The 13,281-nt window shown below is 36.4% G+C and overlaps 2 protein-coding genes across 4 annotated transcripts; both read left to right on the top strand.

Moving 5' to 3' along the window:
• The first annotated feature begins 564 nt into the window (after positions 1–564).
• On the top strand, positions 565–3,482 carry LOC137729856 (GDSL esterase/lipase At4g28780-like). The gene is made up of 5 exons (XM_068468903.1): positions 565–858; positions 966–1,093; positions 1,839–2,081; positions 2,643–2,895; positions 3,120–3,482. Exons 1-5 carry the CDS (start codon positions 609–611, stop codon positions 3,350–3,352), a joined length of 1,107 nt encoding a protein of 368 aa, XP_068325004.1. The 5' UTR covers positions 565–608; the 3' UTR covers positions 3,353–3,482.
• Positions 3,483–4,052: 570 nt separating this feature from the next.
• LOC137729245 (uncharacterized) lies at positions 4,053–9,865 on the top strand. 3 transcript variants are annotated; one of them, XM_068468112.1, is made up of 17 exons: positions 4,053–4,193; positions 4,291–4,383; positions 4,472–4,574; positions 4,684–4,752; positions 4,841–4,957; positions 5,064–5,137; positions 5,442–5,544; positions 5,707–5,749; positions 6,026–6,088; positions 6,536–6,765; positions 7,358–7,478; positions 7,568–7,671; positions 7,845–7,958; positions 8,040–8,210; positions 8,298–8,441; positions 8,530–8,675; positions 8,932–9,864. In XM_068468112.1, exons 2-17 carry the CDS (start codon positions 4,314–4,316, stop codon positions 9,081–9,083), a joined length of 1,824 nt encoding a protein of 607 aa, XP_068324213.1. In that variant the 5' UTR covers positions 4,053–4,193; positions 4,291–4,313; the 3' UTR covers positions 9,084–9,864. The 3 variants fall into 3 exon arrangements, with proteins under 3 accessions (XP_068324213.1, XP_068324214.1, XP_068324215.1); XM_068468113.1 differs by having other exon boundaries at positions 4,125–4,193; positions 4,285–4,383; XM_068468114.1 differs by having other exon boundaries at positions 4,128–4,193; positions 4,297–4,383; positions 8,932–9,865.
• Positions 9,866–13,281: the final 3,416 nt, after the last annotated feature.

Below are 13,281 nucleotides of genomic sequence, written 5' to 3'. Positions count from 1 at the left end.
TCTTCATTATTTTGTAAATCAAATAGCAGTAGTTGCATATTTATAAGCAGCAGTCTTGTTTTCATAGAATCTATTGTCCAAAGAAATAGTAGTAGTCCACCGTTCGAAGAAAAAACAGGTAAAGGTTAATAAGAACACGCAAAACACAACTCTACAAATGAAGAGAGAAACTTGCATGATTCCGATGTATATGCAGATTCACATGATGTGAGATAAAAATAAAAATACAACCAAAATGCATACTTGCTACAAATGTACTTTTGGTGATTAATATCACAAAGAAAAGTATATTATGGTGCATGCATAATTTGTCATATTCATATTGGGATTACCAAATAGTAAGAGTGTGCATTGTGATAGGTAAGAATAGACTACGTTCATGATTCGAAACTCTCTGATGTAACCAAAAATAAAAAATAGCTCATTCATTTCCATGGCCTCAACAAACAAAACAATTAATATTTACATATCATGAACCTCCAAAATCTAGCCCTCAGCTTTTCACAACTTAAACTCTATATAAAGGTACAACTCTTGGAACTGATCAGAAGCCATAACCATTCATACCAACCTGGGTTCAACGAAGAGAACTTAACCTAGAGAGCAATATGTCAGGTACAACTCCGAGCTGCAAGGTCTTTGCTGCTGTCGCTCTGATAGTGGCAATGGCGGCAATTGCACCTCAAGCCGAGGCAGCTCGTGCTTTCTTTGTGTTTGGGGACTCACTCGTCGACAGTGGCAACAACAACTACTTAGCGACCACTGCACGTGCCGACTCTCCTCCCTACGGCATTGATTTTCCGACCCACCGCCCCACCGGCCGCTTCTCCAACGGCTTAAACCTCCCCGACATTATCAGTACTATGATCACCATCGATCTAGCTAGCTAGTTTAATTTAATTACATTTCCCCCATTTCTCTTTCATATAGTAACACATGAATCATGTGATATATGTAATACATAGGTGAGCAAATTGGATCTGAACGCGTGTTGCCCTATTTGAGTAGTGAGCTCGTAGGAGAAAAGCTGCTTATTGGAGCCAACTTTGCTTCTGCAGGAATTGGAATCCTCAACGATACCGGGGTTCAATTTGTAAGTGACACATGAACATTACACACATTTTCCAATTAGTACTTTTTTGTAACAAGTTTTATTTTCTAAAAAGAGGAAATTAGTTTTAGCTTATGCTCAAGCTAGCTAGCTCTACTTTATCGGTTAATTAAGTGAGAAATTATGTGAAACCAAAAAGAAAAATAATGAAAATCAATAAAATTTTGTAATTTTTTATGTCAAACATTATCTCTTCTAACCATCAAATGTGTGACGGTTCATCTTTTCATCAGAGTATAAAACGATAATTACCATAAATTTGTAATGTATGTCATGCATTGTTGCATGCAATACGTGAGTCTAGTGCCTGTGCGTATGGTATAAGGACAACAAGTTGAGTCTTTCTACAATTGGATAAATTTTTAGTTGTGACGGGAACACGGATGATACACCACGTGTTTTTATGCAAGTGGTGAAAATTTTTAATTTTTAAGTTATTAACCTTTTAACACACATAACCCACCATTTATATAGAGACACGTGGTGTATCATCTCGTGTGACGGTCTAAAAAATCTCTCATACAATTGAGACTTTTCATACTTTATTATCCTTATTATTGTTGCCCATATTTATCTTCGGCTTTTACCCAAAAAAAAAAATTATTTGACTTCTGCTAGGAAGAACTCGAAATGTTAGTGAGAGTTTTATTAAATGACAAGTATAATTGTTAATTAATTAATTAATCTGTAATGTTAATTGTGTTTGTGTTCTTTTTATTTACTGCAGGTTACCATAATAAGGATCTCCAGGCAGTTTGAATATTTCCAACAATACCAGCAACGGCTGACTGCACTTGTTGGAGCCGAGCAGGCAACACGGCTGGTGAACAATGCACTTGTGCTCATAACGCTTGGTGGCAATGACTTCGTCAACAACTATTTCCTCCAACCTTTCTCTTTACGATCACGGCAATACTCCGTCCCCGATTTTTCCCGTTACCTCATCTCCGAGTACCGAAAAATTCTCCTGGTAATGTACTTATGGTTAAAACGCGTTTTTAGTCCCTGTAAATTTCATGAAGTTCCATTTCCGTTCCTATATTTTTAAATGTACCGAACTTGGTTCTTGTAGTTTGTAAGGGAAGTGATTTGCCGACTCTCTTTTCTCCACATGCACTCTTTATTTTTATTTTTTTTTAGCCATAACAAATCAAAAAAGAGGTGAAGTGCACAAGAAGAAACGAGAGTGTGAAAATAACTAATTTTGTAAATCGTTTCAAACTAAGTATATATGTCACTTTTGTTGATTATTTGTATGAAATTCGTCAAATTTACTCTCTCATGTGGTGTGCATTTGACAATTATGTAAGAGAAATTAACGGAAGTTGGCAGAATTGGTCTATAATTCCACGCAAAATTTGTCACATTATTTATTGAGGAAATTGTTCTACACAAGAACTTAAAAAAATTATTGCGTGGTAATGGAATATTATCATATACTATCATTACTTACTAATCATATGTTATAACATGAACAAATTAATTACACCATATGATTTTTTTTTGTTACAATGTTTTAAATGACATGCAGAGGTTATACGAATTAGGAGCCCGGAGGGTATTGGTGACTGGCACAGGCCCATTGGGCTGTGTTCCATCTGAGCTAGCTCAAAGGAGTCAAAATGGTGAGTGCAACCCAGAACTACAAAATGCAGGAGCAATCTTCAACCCACAACTCAACCAGATGGCTCAAGGACTCAACAAGCAGCTCGGTTCAGATATTTTTATCACTGCTAATGCATTTGATATGCACACAGACTTCCTCTCCGACCCCCAAAAATTTGGTTTGTCCCCAAAACCCTCAAAAACCCTTTGTTTGATGGCTCAATCTGAACTCAACCATGCAATTATATTCAGACTAATGTCTCGATTGTTGCTCAATGAACTTATAAATGTTGATAATCAGAGGATAGTTCAACATATAGCGTCCTTCAAGTTAGTTTCAGCCACCAAACGGAGTGTTTAGAGTCCGTATTTGAAAGTAATGTATTTGATTCATCTTCGACAGGTTTTGTGACATCAAAAGTGGCATGTTGTGGACAAGGACCCTATAATGGGTTGGGACAGTGCAATCCATTGTCAAACCTGTGCCCAAACAGGGATCTCTATGCTTTCTGGGATGCTTTCCATCCAACTGAGAAAGCAACCAGGCTAATTGTGCAGCAGATTATGTCCGGGTCTACCAAGTACATGAACCCAATGAACCTAAGCACCATAATGGCCTTGGACTCCATGACCTAATTAGTATTAATTCACAAATTAATTAACCTCCTATAGTGGTTAATTACCTGCTTGTATTATGCTATTTTGCAATGATTATGTAGTGTTCTTATATGTTCTGGCTTTGCCAATAATTGACATGGGAACTTAAGATGTAAGAGCTTAATTAATTACATTGTTTATGCAAATTGTCTCATAGCTTGCCATACAACTTGACTGCATTATATTTGCTCGTCTTATGTTAATATCCGTCAAGTGCTACTTCTCTTCTCAATGTTATCCAAAGAAATCTCAAGTTTTAATTTTTCCTCTTCTGTTGGTCGACAAACGTATGTATCTTCTTCTTTTTTTGAACAAATAAGATAATTACAGTATATTCATCTAAATTACGGAAAGAGAGATCCAAATTTAGGTGAGAATAAAACACCCTACTCTACCCTAATTTTATTGTCGGAATCAAAAACACCATTCCAACTTCCACCCCTATGTGCGAGTGAACAAAGCTCCTAATAAGCGAGTTCAAATTTTCTATGTTCATTTTGTGTGTGACCTCTTTATTGCCTTTATCATTAATTAAGACGTGTCCATAAACTTAACTCTTTAATTCTCTCAAAAACCTAACACGTGTTGATTAATAATAGATGACGTAAATAAGTGCAGAAGATTTGATTTAAAGGTTAATAGCGGCCCAACGCTGTCACAGCCCAATAAATCTCCTCCGCCAGCTTTCCAAACCAAACGACGTCGTTAACGTCCCCTTCATCTTGCAGCTCCTGGTTTTGACTTATTTCTCCGTCTCCGACCAACCCCAGCCATCTTCTTCGTCTTCTACTTCCCGCTCTCAGCTTCTGGAAGATTCCCGGTGAGTCCAATTAATCTACAATTCCAGTTAATTCACAAAAATAATTAAAATTCGATTATCTCGAAAAAAAATTATTTACTTTTTAACGAAGTCGCAGATTCAGATTGGTTATTCTGAAGCATGAGTGAAGGTGAAATTCCATCGCTGCTCTCCTTGTGCGTAGACGCAGTAAAAAATGAACTGGTTCGCGGTAATTTTTTGAAGCTTAATAAGATTCACATGATTTTCATAAACCCTGCATTTACTTAAAAAAAAGGGTTATTTTTTCGGTTTTGTAGGCGATGATCTTTTACCGATTGTCAAGGAGCTTCCATGGGACCTGCTCGATGCTCTCGCTTCCCGGTTGCCTCCGTTGGGGTTGGAAAAGCTACAGACCGCAGTGTAAGTCGAAAACTCATCTAAAGGTGTTAGAAATTTTGAATTTTTTGTTGATTTGGTTTTCAAAATTCTGATTATGTTTGGATTTTAATCCGGTTTTGTGTTGGAGCAGGGCTTATGATGACTGGGATGACTGTGAATTTGCGGATGAAGGACTCCGGAATGGTAGGAAGCGCGGAAGGTGGGCAAGAATTGAGTTTTTTTGGTTTGTTTGGTTGAATGTAGAGAGGAATTGGAAGAATTATGAAAGTGCTTACATTTTGTTGCAGGAGTTGGAAATTCAATGCGGTCTGGAGGAATTTGTCGAAGGTGCGGTGGCCAGAGCTAGACATTGGGATTGAACCGCTGGACTGGCAACGAATTTATTGGGAAATGCATCTTCAAAAGTGTGCCTTTTTTGTTGTTTCTTGGTGAAATATTGATCAGCGATGATTGCTATTGTTTATTCATGGTTGATTTGGCATTTTTGTTGTCTGAAATCATAACGAACAGTTGCCTAGATGCAGTAGCCGAGATAGCTTCACTGCCGTCATTTGATGGGTGCCTCAGTGAAACCAGGATTCCAGGTACTAGCTAGGAATTAGAGTTCTTGTTTTTGTATAATTCCTGTTATTTGAGGTATCTGGGTGAGGTTCTGTTGAAAGTAGGAAGATCATTTTATAGTCGAGCTTCATTACGAGCTTGAATAGAAGCTTTACCTACTTACACAGTCTGAAGTTTAATCACTTGAATATGCATGTTTTGCTAATTTCAACATCTCATTCGAAACTCTCTCCTTTATATCTCCTTTAGGAACCGTGCCCTGTTGCATTTCTGATGGTTGTAATAATCTAATATGTGGTGTATCTCATCATATTTTTGTTTGTGCAGAATCTATATTGGGATTGATAGGTTGTGAGGGCTTTGTGCATAATTCAACTTGTGATTATTCCGAACTACATCACCATTGCCAACAATTTGGTTATTATGCCAGGTAAGTAAGTATATTAGGAGTGCAAAGTTCTTTGTTACTCCAAGAGTCGAGGGCGGGCTGCGTGCTCAAATTTTAATTACTTCACACTTTGTCTTTTTCTGTCCTTTTCTTCTTCCTTTATGTAAATATTATCTTATACTTCCTTTTCTTATCTTTGTTCAGATGCCTGAGACTTCAGAATGTTCTCTGTGGTGCAGAAATTTCTGTAAGTTACTCTGCTTATGTTCATATGCTAATCACAAGTTGAAAACACTTTTCGTATTAGGTATTAACATTTGCGATCAAGGGGGTAACTAAGTCTTATTTATCTATTTTGGTGCTCCGATTGTGCTGTATATGTAGCTGATCCCATTTAGTTGGAACAGAAAATGTGTTGAGTTGAAGTCAATCTACGTATTACATGTCCATATTTCTAACTTAATGGCTTGAGTTTCTTTATCCACAAGTCACTTTGCATTAATGTAATACTAATCTGTTGCAGCATTTGTTGAGGAACAGCCGATTGCAGAGATTGGAACTAAGGTGGATCAGATCCAAGGAGCATGTAAGCTCAGTTCTTTCTCCTTCAATGTTACTAAGACGGAATATGTATCCTTCTCAATAATTGACCACTCCCCCATAAAAATAGAAATCATTTGAAAATTTCTGTATGGTGCGTCAACCAGTTTCTTTTAATTGCCTTGTCTCATGAAAAACGTTTCTTTGAGTGGATGAGATTGGCTAAAGTGAGCAGCTACTCCTAGTTTATATAGATGTCATGTGTTCAATGGATAGAAAGATACTGCTCTCACACTATGAAATACATGTTGTACATGCTATATCAAAACACAAACCCCCTGTCATTTTATTTTGAAGCTAGCAGCCAAATCCCATATTCGATAAATGATATACAGATTTGCTGTTTATGTGTAGGCTAAATGCTTCCTTTCAACTTCCTAAGTGTTGATTTAATCAAATGTCTGATTCCATATGCATTTCTAATTTTCTACAGATTGATGGAATATGCAAACTTCTGAGCCAGAATAGTGAAAGTTTAACATCACTTGAGCTCATTCACTGCAAGCTTTCTTCAGCTTCTATCAATGAAATTTGTTGTTCTCTATCCAGAAAGAGTGTGCAAACTCACGGCATAAAAAGCTTCTCAATCAGCACATCAAACTTCCTTGAAACAAACCCACTTTCCTTACCTCTCGGACTAGTGTCATTTTTGTCATCGGGAAGGTATGTCTGTTATTCAAATTTCAGGCATAATTTAAATCCATGCATTTGTTTTATATGGTGTGTGCTGTTAATTGGTTGAAGTGACATGAAAACTTGAATGTAAATAAATAAACGGGCGGTAACAAATCTTTATGCTGTATGCTTACTTCTTAGTATATGAATAAACTGTTGCATAGTTGGTCGTTAGAGGCTTCGGCTGCTTAAATAACACTTTATTACGATCCTTTCAGGATTCTAGTCTTGAAGTTTTATGTATTTGGAATTCAGTTTTGATGACTAAGGTGTCTTTTAATGCCTGTTTTTCTTCGGTGCACTTAATGTATAATTCTAGTGGCAGTTAAAAGCAAGTTTAACTAAAGATGTACAGATAAATAGGAAAAGTTAGGTCAATTACTTCTACCTTAGACCTTCATTATTTACAATCATGAATCATCTGCGAAAAAGTTAGAAATCTTGATGCATGCTCATTACTATAACACTTTTTTCGTTCTATCTGAATTGTATATCCATGGGCATTCATTTGCATTGATGATAAACTAATTGCTCCAATTGTACATTCGTGCTTCTGACATCTGTCTTCTTTTGCTATCAGGTCCTTGTATTCGTTAAAACTCTCTGACAACCACCTTGGCAGGAGTTTTGCAAAAATGGTTTTTGGCACTCTTATAAATGCTTCTTCTAGTCTATCCATCCTTGACCTTTCAGATAACAATGTAAGATGATATTTCATTAACAAAGGTATTTTACATTTCTTTTTGAATCCACCATAAAATAACATGAAACTCGATACAAAACCATGCAGATATCAGGCTGGCTTTCTGAACTCTATTGGAGATCACCAAGTGGCCCTCCAATACCTTTGGGAACTGGAAAGTCCTTGCAATCATTGCGAGTCCTCAATTTAAGGTATAAACTTATAATTACTTTTCGCCTTCTAAGCAAATTTCTATCCCTTCAAATAAAAATTTGTGGCAGTAATAAATAGATCACTGAACTTCAAAAGGTGCATCACCAGTGCTTTACATTGATTACCCTGTGCAGAAACCTGATTTCACTTGTTGTATAACTTGTACTTTTAGGGGAAATAATCTAAACAAAGATGATGCTGATGGCCTTAGATACGCTCTCGTTCACATGCCTAAGTTGGAGGTCTTGGATATGAGTGATAATCCTATTGAGGATGATGGAATGAGGTTGGTTGAATTTTCAATCTCCACATATGCATTGAGCATTATAAGCACAAGGTTTAATATTCTAAGTCATCAATGTATCAGGAGTCTAATTCCGTATTTTGTCGAAGCATCCGAAAAGTGCACTCCTTTTGCTGATTTAATGTTGGAGAGTTGTGAACTTTCCTGTGATGGGGTGACTCTACTCATAGATACCCTTTCAACCCTAGAAAGACCATTGAAGTCTCTGTCTGTTGCTGATAACGACCTCGGCAGGTTTGTCTGGTTGACACTGGCTTAGACATTACATATCATTACTTATGTTTCTTTCTCAATACTTAATGGGTCGATACTCTTATGTAGCCAAGTGGCACCAGCTTTGGGAAAAATCTTGTCTGCTTCAATTCAAGTACTCAATGTAGAAGGCATTGGATTGGGTTTATCTGGTTTTCGGGAACTGCAAGATGGCATAACTAAGGATTTGAAGCTAGTTGAGATCAACATAAGGTTCAAAACACTAGATACTTTTTCTTCTATTTTATATATAAGATTGTAGTTGATGCCAGTAGATTGATCTTATTTTTAAATTGTGTAGCAAAAACCGTGGAGGAATTGAAGCTGCAAAGTTTTTGGTAAACCTGATATCAAGGGCACCAGAACTTGTTACAGTCAATGTTGCATATAATCTTATGCCATTCAACTCCTTGACCATCGTATGCTCTGCCATTAAAGCTGCTAAGGGTATTTATTTACTGTACCAAGTTTTTCTAAGTAGCTAATGTCATCTGATAATTAACTTTTCTGCTGCTGCCAGGCTTCATCGTCTATACTAGCATTACCAAATTATTTAGACCTTCTCTGTTTATCACTCTTTCGGTTCAATGACTGTCAGTGAATAAATCAAAGCAAAGCGTTCATGTGAAATCGTAGTTAATAGGAAGTGAAATAATTTTATATGCCTTTGTTAAGCCTGTTGCTGAATAAGTTTATCTATTAGGTCATCTTGAGCATCTGGACTTGAGGGGAAATACTTGGGATAATCAATCAGGTTATGCTTCTATGCTTGCCGACGCCCAATGTAATGGAAAGCCCGTTTTCATTCTTTCGTCTTCACAAACTGCGGGTGCACCCTATGACGATGATCCTTAGATGAGATGGCTATCACACTGTAGTTTGACCCCATTGGATGTACCAAAATTTCTCAGCTGTGCAGCAAAGTTATGCAGGTATTATGCTTTTTAGATATGATTGTGTATATTACTTGCCTTTAAGGCCTTGATAGCTATGAGCTAGCAAGTTATGCTTCAGTTGTTGGTTCTTTTTAAGGGGTTTGATGTATTGTAAAGTCTCTTACTGGTGGATTATCCTATTAAGTGATGTAGGACTGTTCAGAAACTTTAGCATGTTACATAAACTATTTGAGTTGGGAAATGCTACTGTCAATCACCCACGCCCGTTAACTCAGCCTGTGCGCCAACGAATGCCTAAACCCTAACCTTAGCACGCTCTTCTCACGTTTGGAGCTTCGACGTGAAGTTAAAGACAGTTTTGTCTTGTGTAGTAAGTCACATAAAGAAGTGGTTGCCACTACTCACCACCACTATAAGATACAAGGGTATGGACTTCTACCTATTGTGTTTTGTCATGTATCCATCACATCCATTGCTCAAAACGGAACCATCACAAAAACAGGCAAATTGTTGCTGCTAGAACTAAAGGGCATGGTAATGGTAACTTGTACAACACATTTTCAACCAGACGGTTCTGTTTATGGCATGAGCATTTCGACGATCATGGTCGATTTATAAGTAGGGTAGATAGGTATTGAACTTGGGACCAAGAAATTCTAACTTGAACCATGGGTGAGCACGATACAGTTTTGTACAGACTAAACCTCAATTGAAAACACAACCCCTCAAACCCAAAGCAACCAAATGAAGCCCAACGGTTGGAATCGTTTCGGTTTAAGTCCTCCATTGTTGCACATCTACAAGTTCTACAAGCTCATCCAATTGATCAAAAGCTTTGATAAAGAAGAACATAATTTAGTTTCCAAGTCTCACCCAGCAACCCTAAAAGGCTGAACCGGCCAAACCTGTAAAGGTCAAACTATTTATACAATATATTGGCACCATCCCCAATTAGATAGGGGCATTTTTGTATTTTCAGACTATTAACCTAACATAATTGGAAGAAGATCCTCTCCTGAGCACAGTATGGGGATCCTCCTCATCAAGAAATCCGGGCTGTTCGATTTTAATCCAACGATTGCAATTATTATAACTTTTAAAGGACTCCCTATTTGAAACTGTTAGATTAATTTTGAACGGTCTGGATTTCGTGATCAGGAGGATCATCATCTTGAGCTAAGGAGAGGATCCTCTTCCAACATAATTAAGCAAGCAAAGCAAAAGTAGGCCACTTTTAACCCTATTATTTTATTTTTAACTTTGCGCTGTCCAATTGTCGAAAAGGTTGTTGGGTAGGCTTTGTCATCAAGTTAGGCTTTTTTATTTTTTCTCTCTTTTAATAAATTCTTTTTCTATCATTTAGTATTACAGTTCAGTAATATTTCTTTTTATTTGTGGCCTTAGATTAGACTTTCGTCAAAGATGAATTTGAACCATATTATTACAAATTCATTGTGAAGCTTAGCAGTTAGCACACTCCTCGCCCCTTTAGTGTAAATAACATTATTTGTTAAAAAATAAATTATAATAAATCCCTTTTCTAATCCTCCCAATTAACAACAATATTATCATCATATTACGATAAATGACCCGTGAGCTAACAATTAGTTACTCATTTTCTGGTTCAAAGTTGTTATCAGTTTTGGCTGCATCATCTCTAATCATCACGGGGGAGGACTTTCTGGAAGATAAAATATGGGGTCCCAAATTAATAATCTTTTGGACACACCAACCTTTTTCCCTAATTTAGAGTCGGCCCGGAAATTTTTGGACTATAGTTGGTTATTGGGATCGGAATTTCCAATTCAACTTACAATTTTGCTTCAGATTGTGTTCAGCATGTGAGTTCAGCTAATTGGTCGGACGCTTTATCGGTTTACTTTGCACTCAAGTTCAATTGTGCTTCTATGTAGATTGGTCGTCTTGGAAAAAAATGTTAAGTTTTGTAACATTTTTCATACAAAATACGTAATGACTTGTTTGGTGCCTAAAATTGAATCTTATCTAATAATTTGTAAAATTCAAACGTTGAAGGTAGAGGTGAATGGTGAATAGGTTTTGTTTTGTTTTTGTTTTTGTTTTTTGTTTTTTTTTTTTTCCAAGGGTATTACAAGGGAATTGGAATATCCAATGAAGACAACTTATCTATTCTAATGACACTATTTTGGACAATTAGCTAAAATGATCAGTTTTCGACATTTGATTGAAGAAATGATCAATTTTCACTGGAAACTCTCAAAATCTTAGAACGTGCCCCGAGAGTGATAAGCTATTGCCTCTTGGTGAACAAATATTACTCTTGTTTGCTAATTCCTTTTCTTTTTTGATTTAATGATTTTATTGGATTGTCTATTATTTTGATGTATTTTTGGGACCATGGTCCATGTGAGAGGCAGGCAGGTAGGAACAAGCTTGTGCTTTCGTAAGAGGAAAACTACTTATTTCGTGGGTTTGCCATTCTAAAGTTAAACATCTTTTGAATTTTCATCCATGACGAAAACAATGTGTTAATATCGTACCAAGAAAAAAATTAAAAAAAATAAGTTAGATTGTAGATCAATACGCTACATTTTATTATAATATCACACATTGTGACATCCCACATCGTCCAGGGGAGTGATCTTTAAATGTATATTCCCATCCCTACCTAGCACGAGGCCTTTTGGGAGCTCACTGGCTTTGGGTTCCGTAGGAACTCCGAAGTTAAGCGAGAAGGGGGCTAGAGCAATCCCATGATGGGTGACCCACTGGGAAGTTGCTCGTGAGTTCCCAAAAACAAAACCGTGAGGGAATGGTAAGCCCAAAGCGGACAATATCGTGCTACGGTGGTGGAGCGGGCCCGGGAAGTGATATGTCCCGGGCCGGGATGTGACACACATCATGTAAGAGAAAAAAAGAGTTTAAATACTCTAACGCTGAACCATTTTATGATAAAACTCCACAACTTATCGGACTGTACAAGTGATAACTAATAAGTTGAGATTAATATCGGTGTTATTGAAACTAAGCATTTGACTTTTGACCATTTAAGCTTTGTCGTAACCTCAATCTTAACAATTTATTTTATTATACAAGTCGAATTGTTTGTTTACCTAAATTTTCAATGCCTTGCATTATGTGGCTGATAAAAGAAAATGAATATAAAACATTATTATACCTAAGTATGCATTACATAATTCTAACCCCGAAAATGAAAAAAAGGTTACAGAAAACTTTTAAAGAGTGTTGCTTTCCCATGCTAACATCTTTACTGAGATTGGGCTGCCCCAAAAGTCAAATTAAGGGCTGGTTTGGTATTGCTGTGCTTTGAAAAAATGTTGCTTCTGCTGTGCTGTGAGAATAAGCAGTTATGAAATAAAACAGCAAATTGTTTGGTAAACTTTTTTGTAAAAGTACTTTTGAAAAGAAAAAAACAGTATTATAGTGTTTGGTAAACTTTTATGTAAAACAGATGTGAAAAAAGCCAGTTTTTCAAAGCTGGGTTTTGCAGCTTCTTGTTTTTGGCTTTTTTTCACCCAAAACTGTGAAAAAAAGCTGAAGCTGAATGTTTACCAAACACAAAAACAGCTCCCAGCTTCTTTTGATACCAGCTTTTTTCAGAATCACCTCAGTACCAAACCAGGCCTAAATGACATGGAAACTCAGATCTATTTAGAACAAAAAATGTTAACAAAACTTTCATCTACACTTTCGTTTTATCTTTTTGGTTTTCTTTCTCATATTGCAATGTTGTATAATAATTCGAACTGTCTGATTTTTAGGTATCATTTAATGATTTTTAATTTGGTTAAATTTTTGCGTAATTAATTATTAACCAGTAATTTAAACCTCTCTCCTTCTATCCACTCTCACATTCTTTTTTACTCTTTTCCTCCCTCTTTCAATTTTAAAAATAAAAATAAAAAATTTTGCGGCATAGTATAATGTTGTTAAATCGTTAATTATTTCAAAAGGTGAAAAAATTGTTAATTAACAATAAATTAAGACAAAAAATAATTAAGTATGCAGAGACTGTGACAGTTCACTGTAGTAACTACAAACAAGTAAGAGAACAGTGGTAGACTCGGTAAATTAGTTATAAAACAGGGGTAAAGTCTCGAACTACCCCTCAACCATATGCTTGTTTCTCCATCTCCTTCAGTTCCAATATAGCGAAA

Source organism: Pyrus communis, chromosome 3, assembly GCF_963583255.1.
Source record: "Pyrus communis chromosome 3, drPyrComm1.1, whole genome shotgun sequence".
In the NCBI taxonomy this organism is placed as follows: domain Eukaryota; kingdom Viridiplantae; phylum Streptophyta; class Magnoliopsida; order Rosales; family Rosaceae; genus Pyrus; species Pyrus communis.
Note: the sequence above shows the minus strand (reverse complement) of the source record. Positions and strands in the feature narration are given on the sequence as shown.

Bases quoted from the DNA above. Each gene is read 5' to 3' on its own strand.
- LOC137729245 (XM_068468114.1), top strand. From the start codon at position 4,314: ATGAGTGAAGGTGAAATTCCATCGCTGCTCTCCTTGTGCGTAGACGCA. The intron at 4,753-4,840 runs GTGGGCAAGAAT...ATTTTGTTGCAG, and splicing joins AATGGTAGGAAGCGCGGAAG to GAGTTGGAAATTCAATGCGG. The intron at 8,211-8,297 runs GTTTGTCTGGTT...ACTCTTATGTAG, and splicing joins GCTGATAACGACCTCGGCAG to CCAAGTGGCACCAGCTTTGG.
- LOC137729856 (XM_068468903.1), top strand. From the start codon at position 609: ATGTCAGGTACAACTCCGAGCTGCAAGGTCTTTGCTGCTGTCGCTCTG. The intron at 2,082-2,642 runs GTAATGTACTTA...AATGACATGCAG, and splicing joins AGTACCGAAAAATTCTCCTG to AGGTTATACGAATTAGGAGC. The intron at 2,896-3,119 runs GTTTGTCCCCAA...CATCTTCGACAG, and splicing joins CTCCGACCCCCAAAAATTTG to GTTTTGTGACATCAAAAGTG.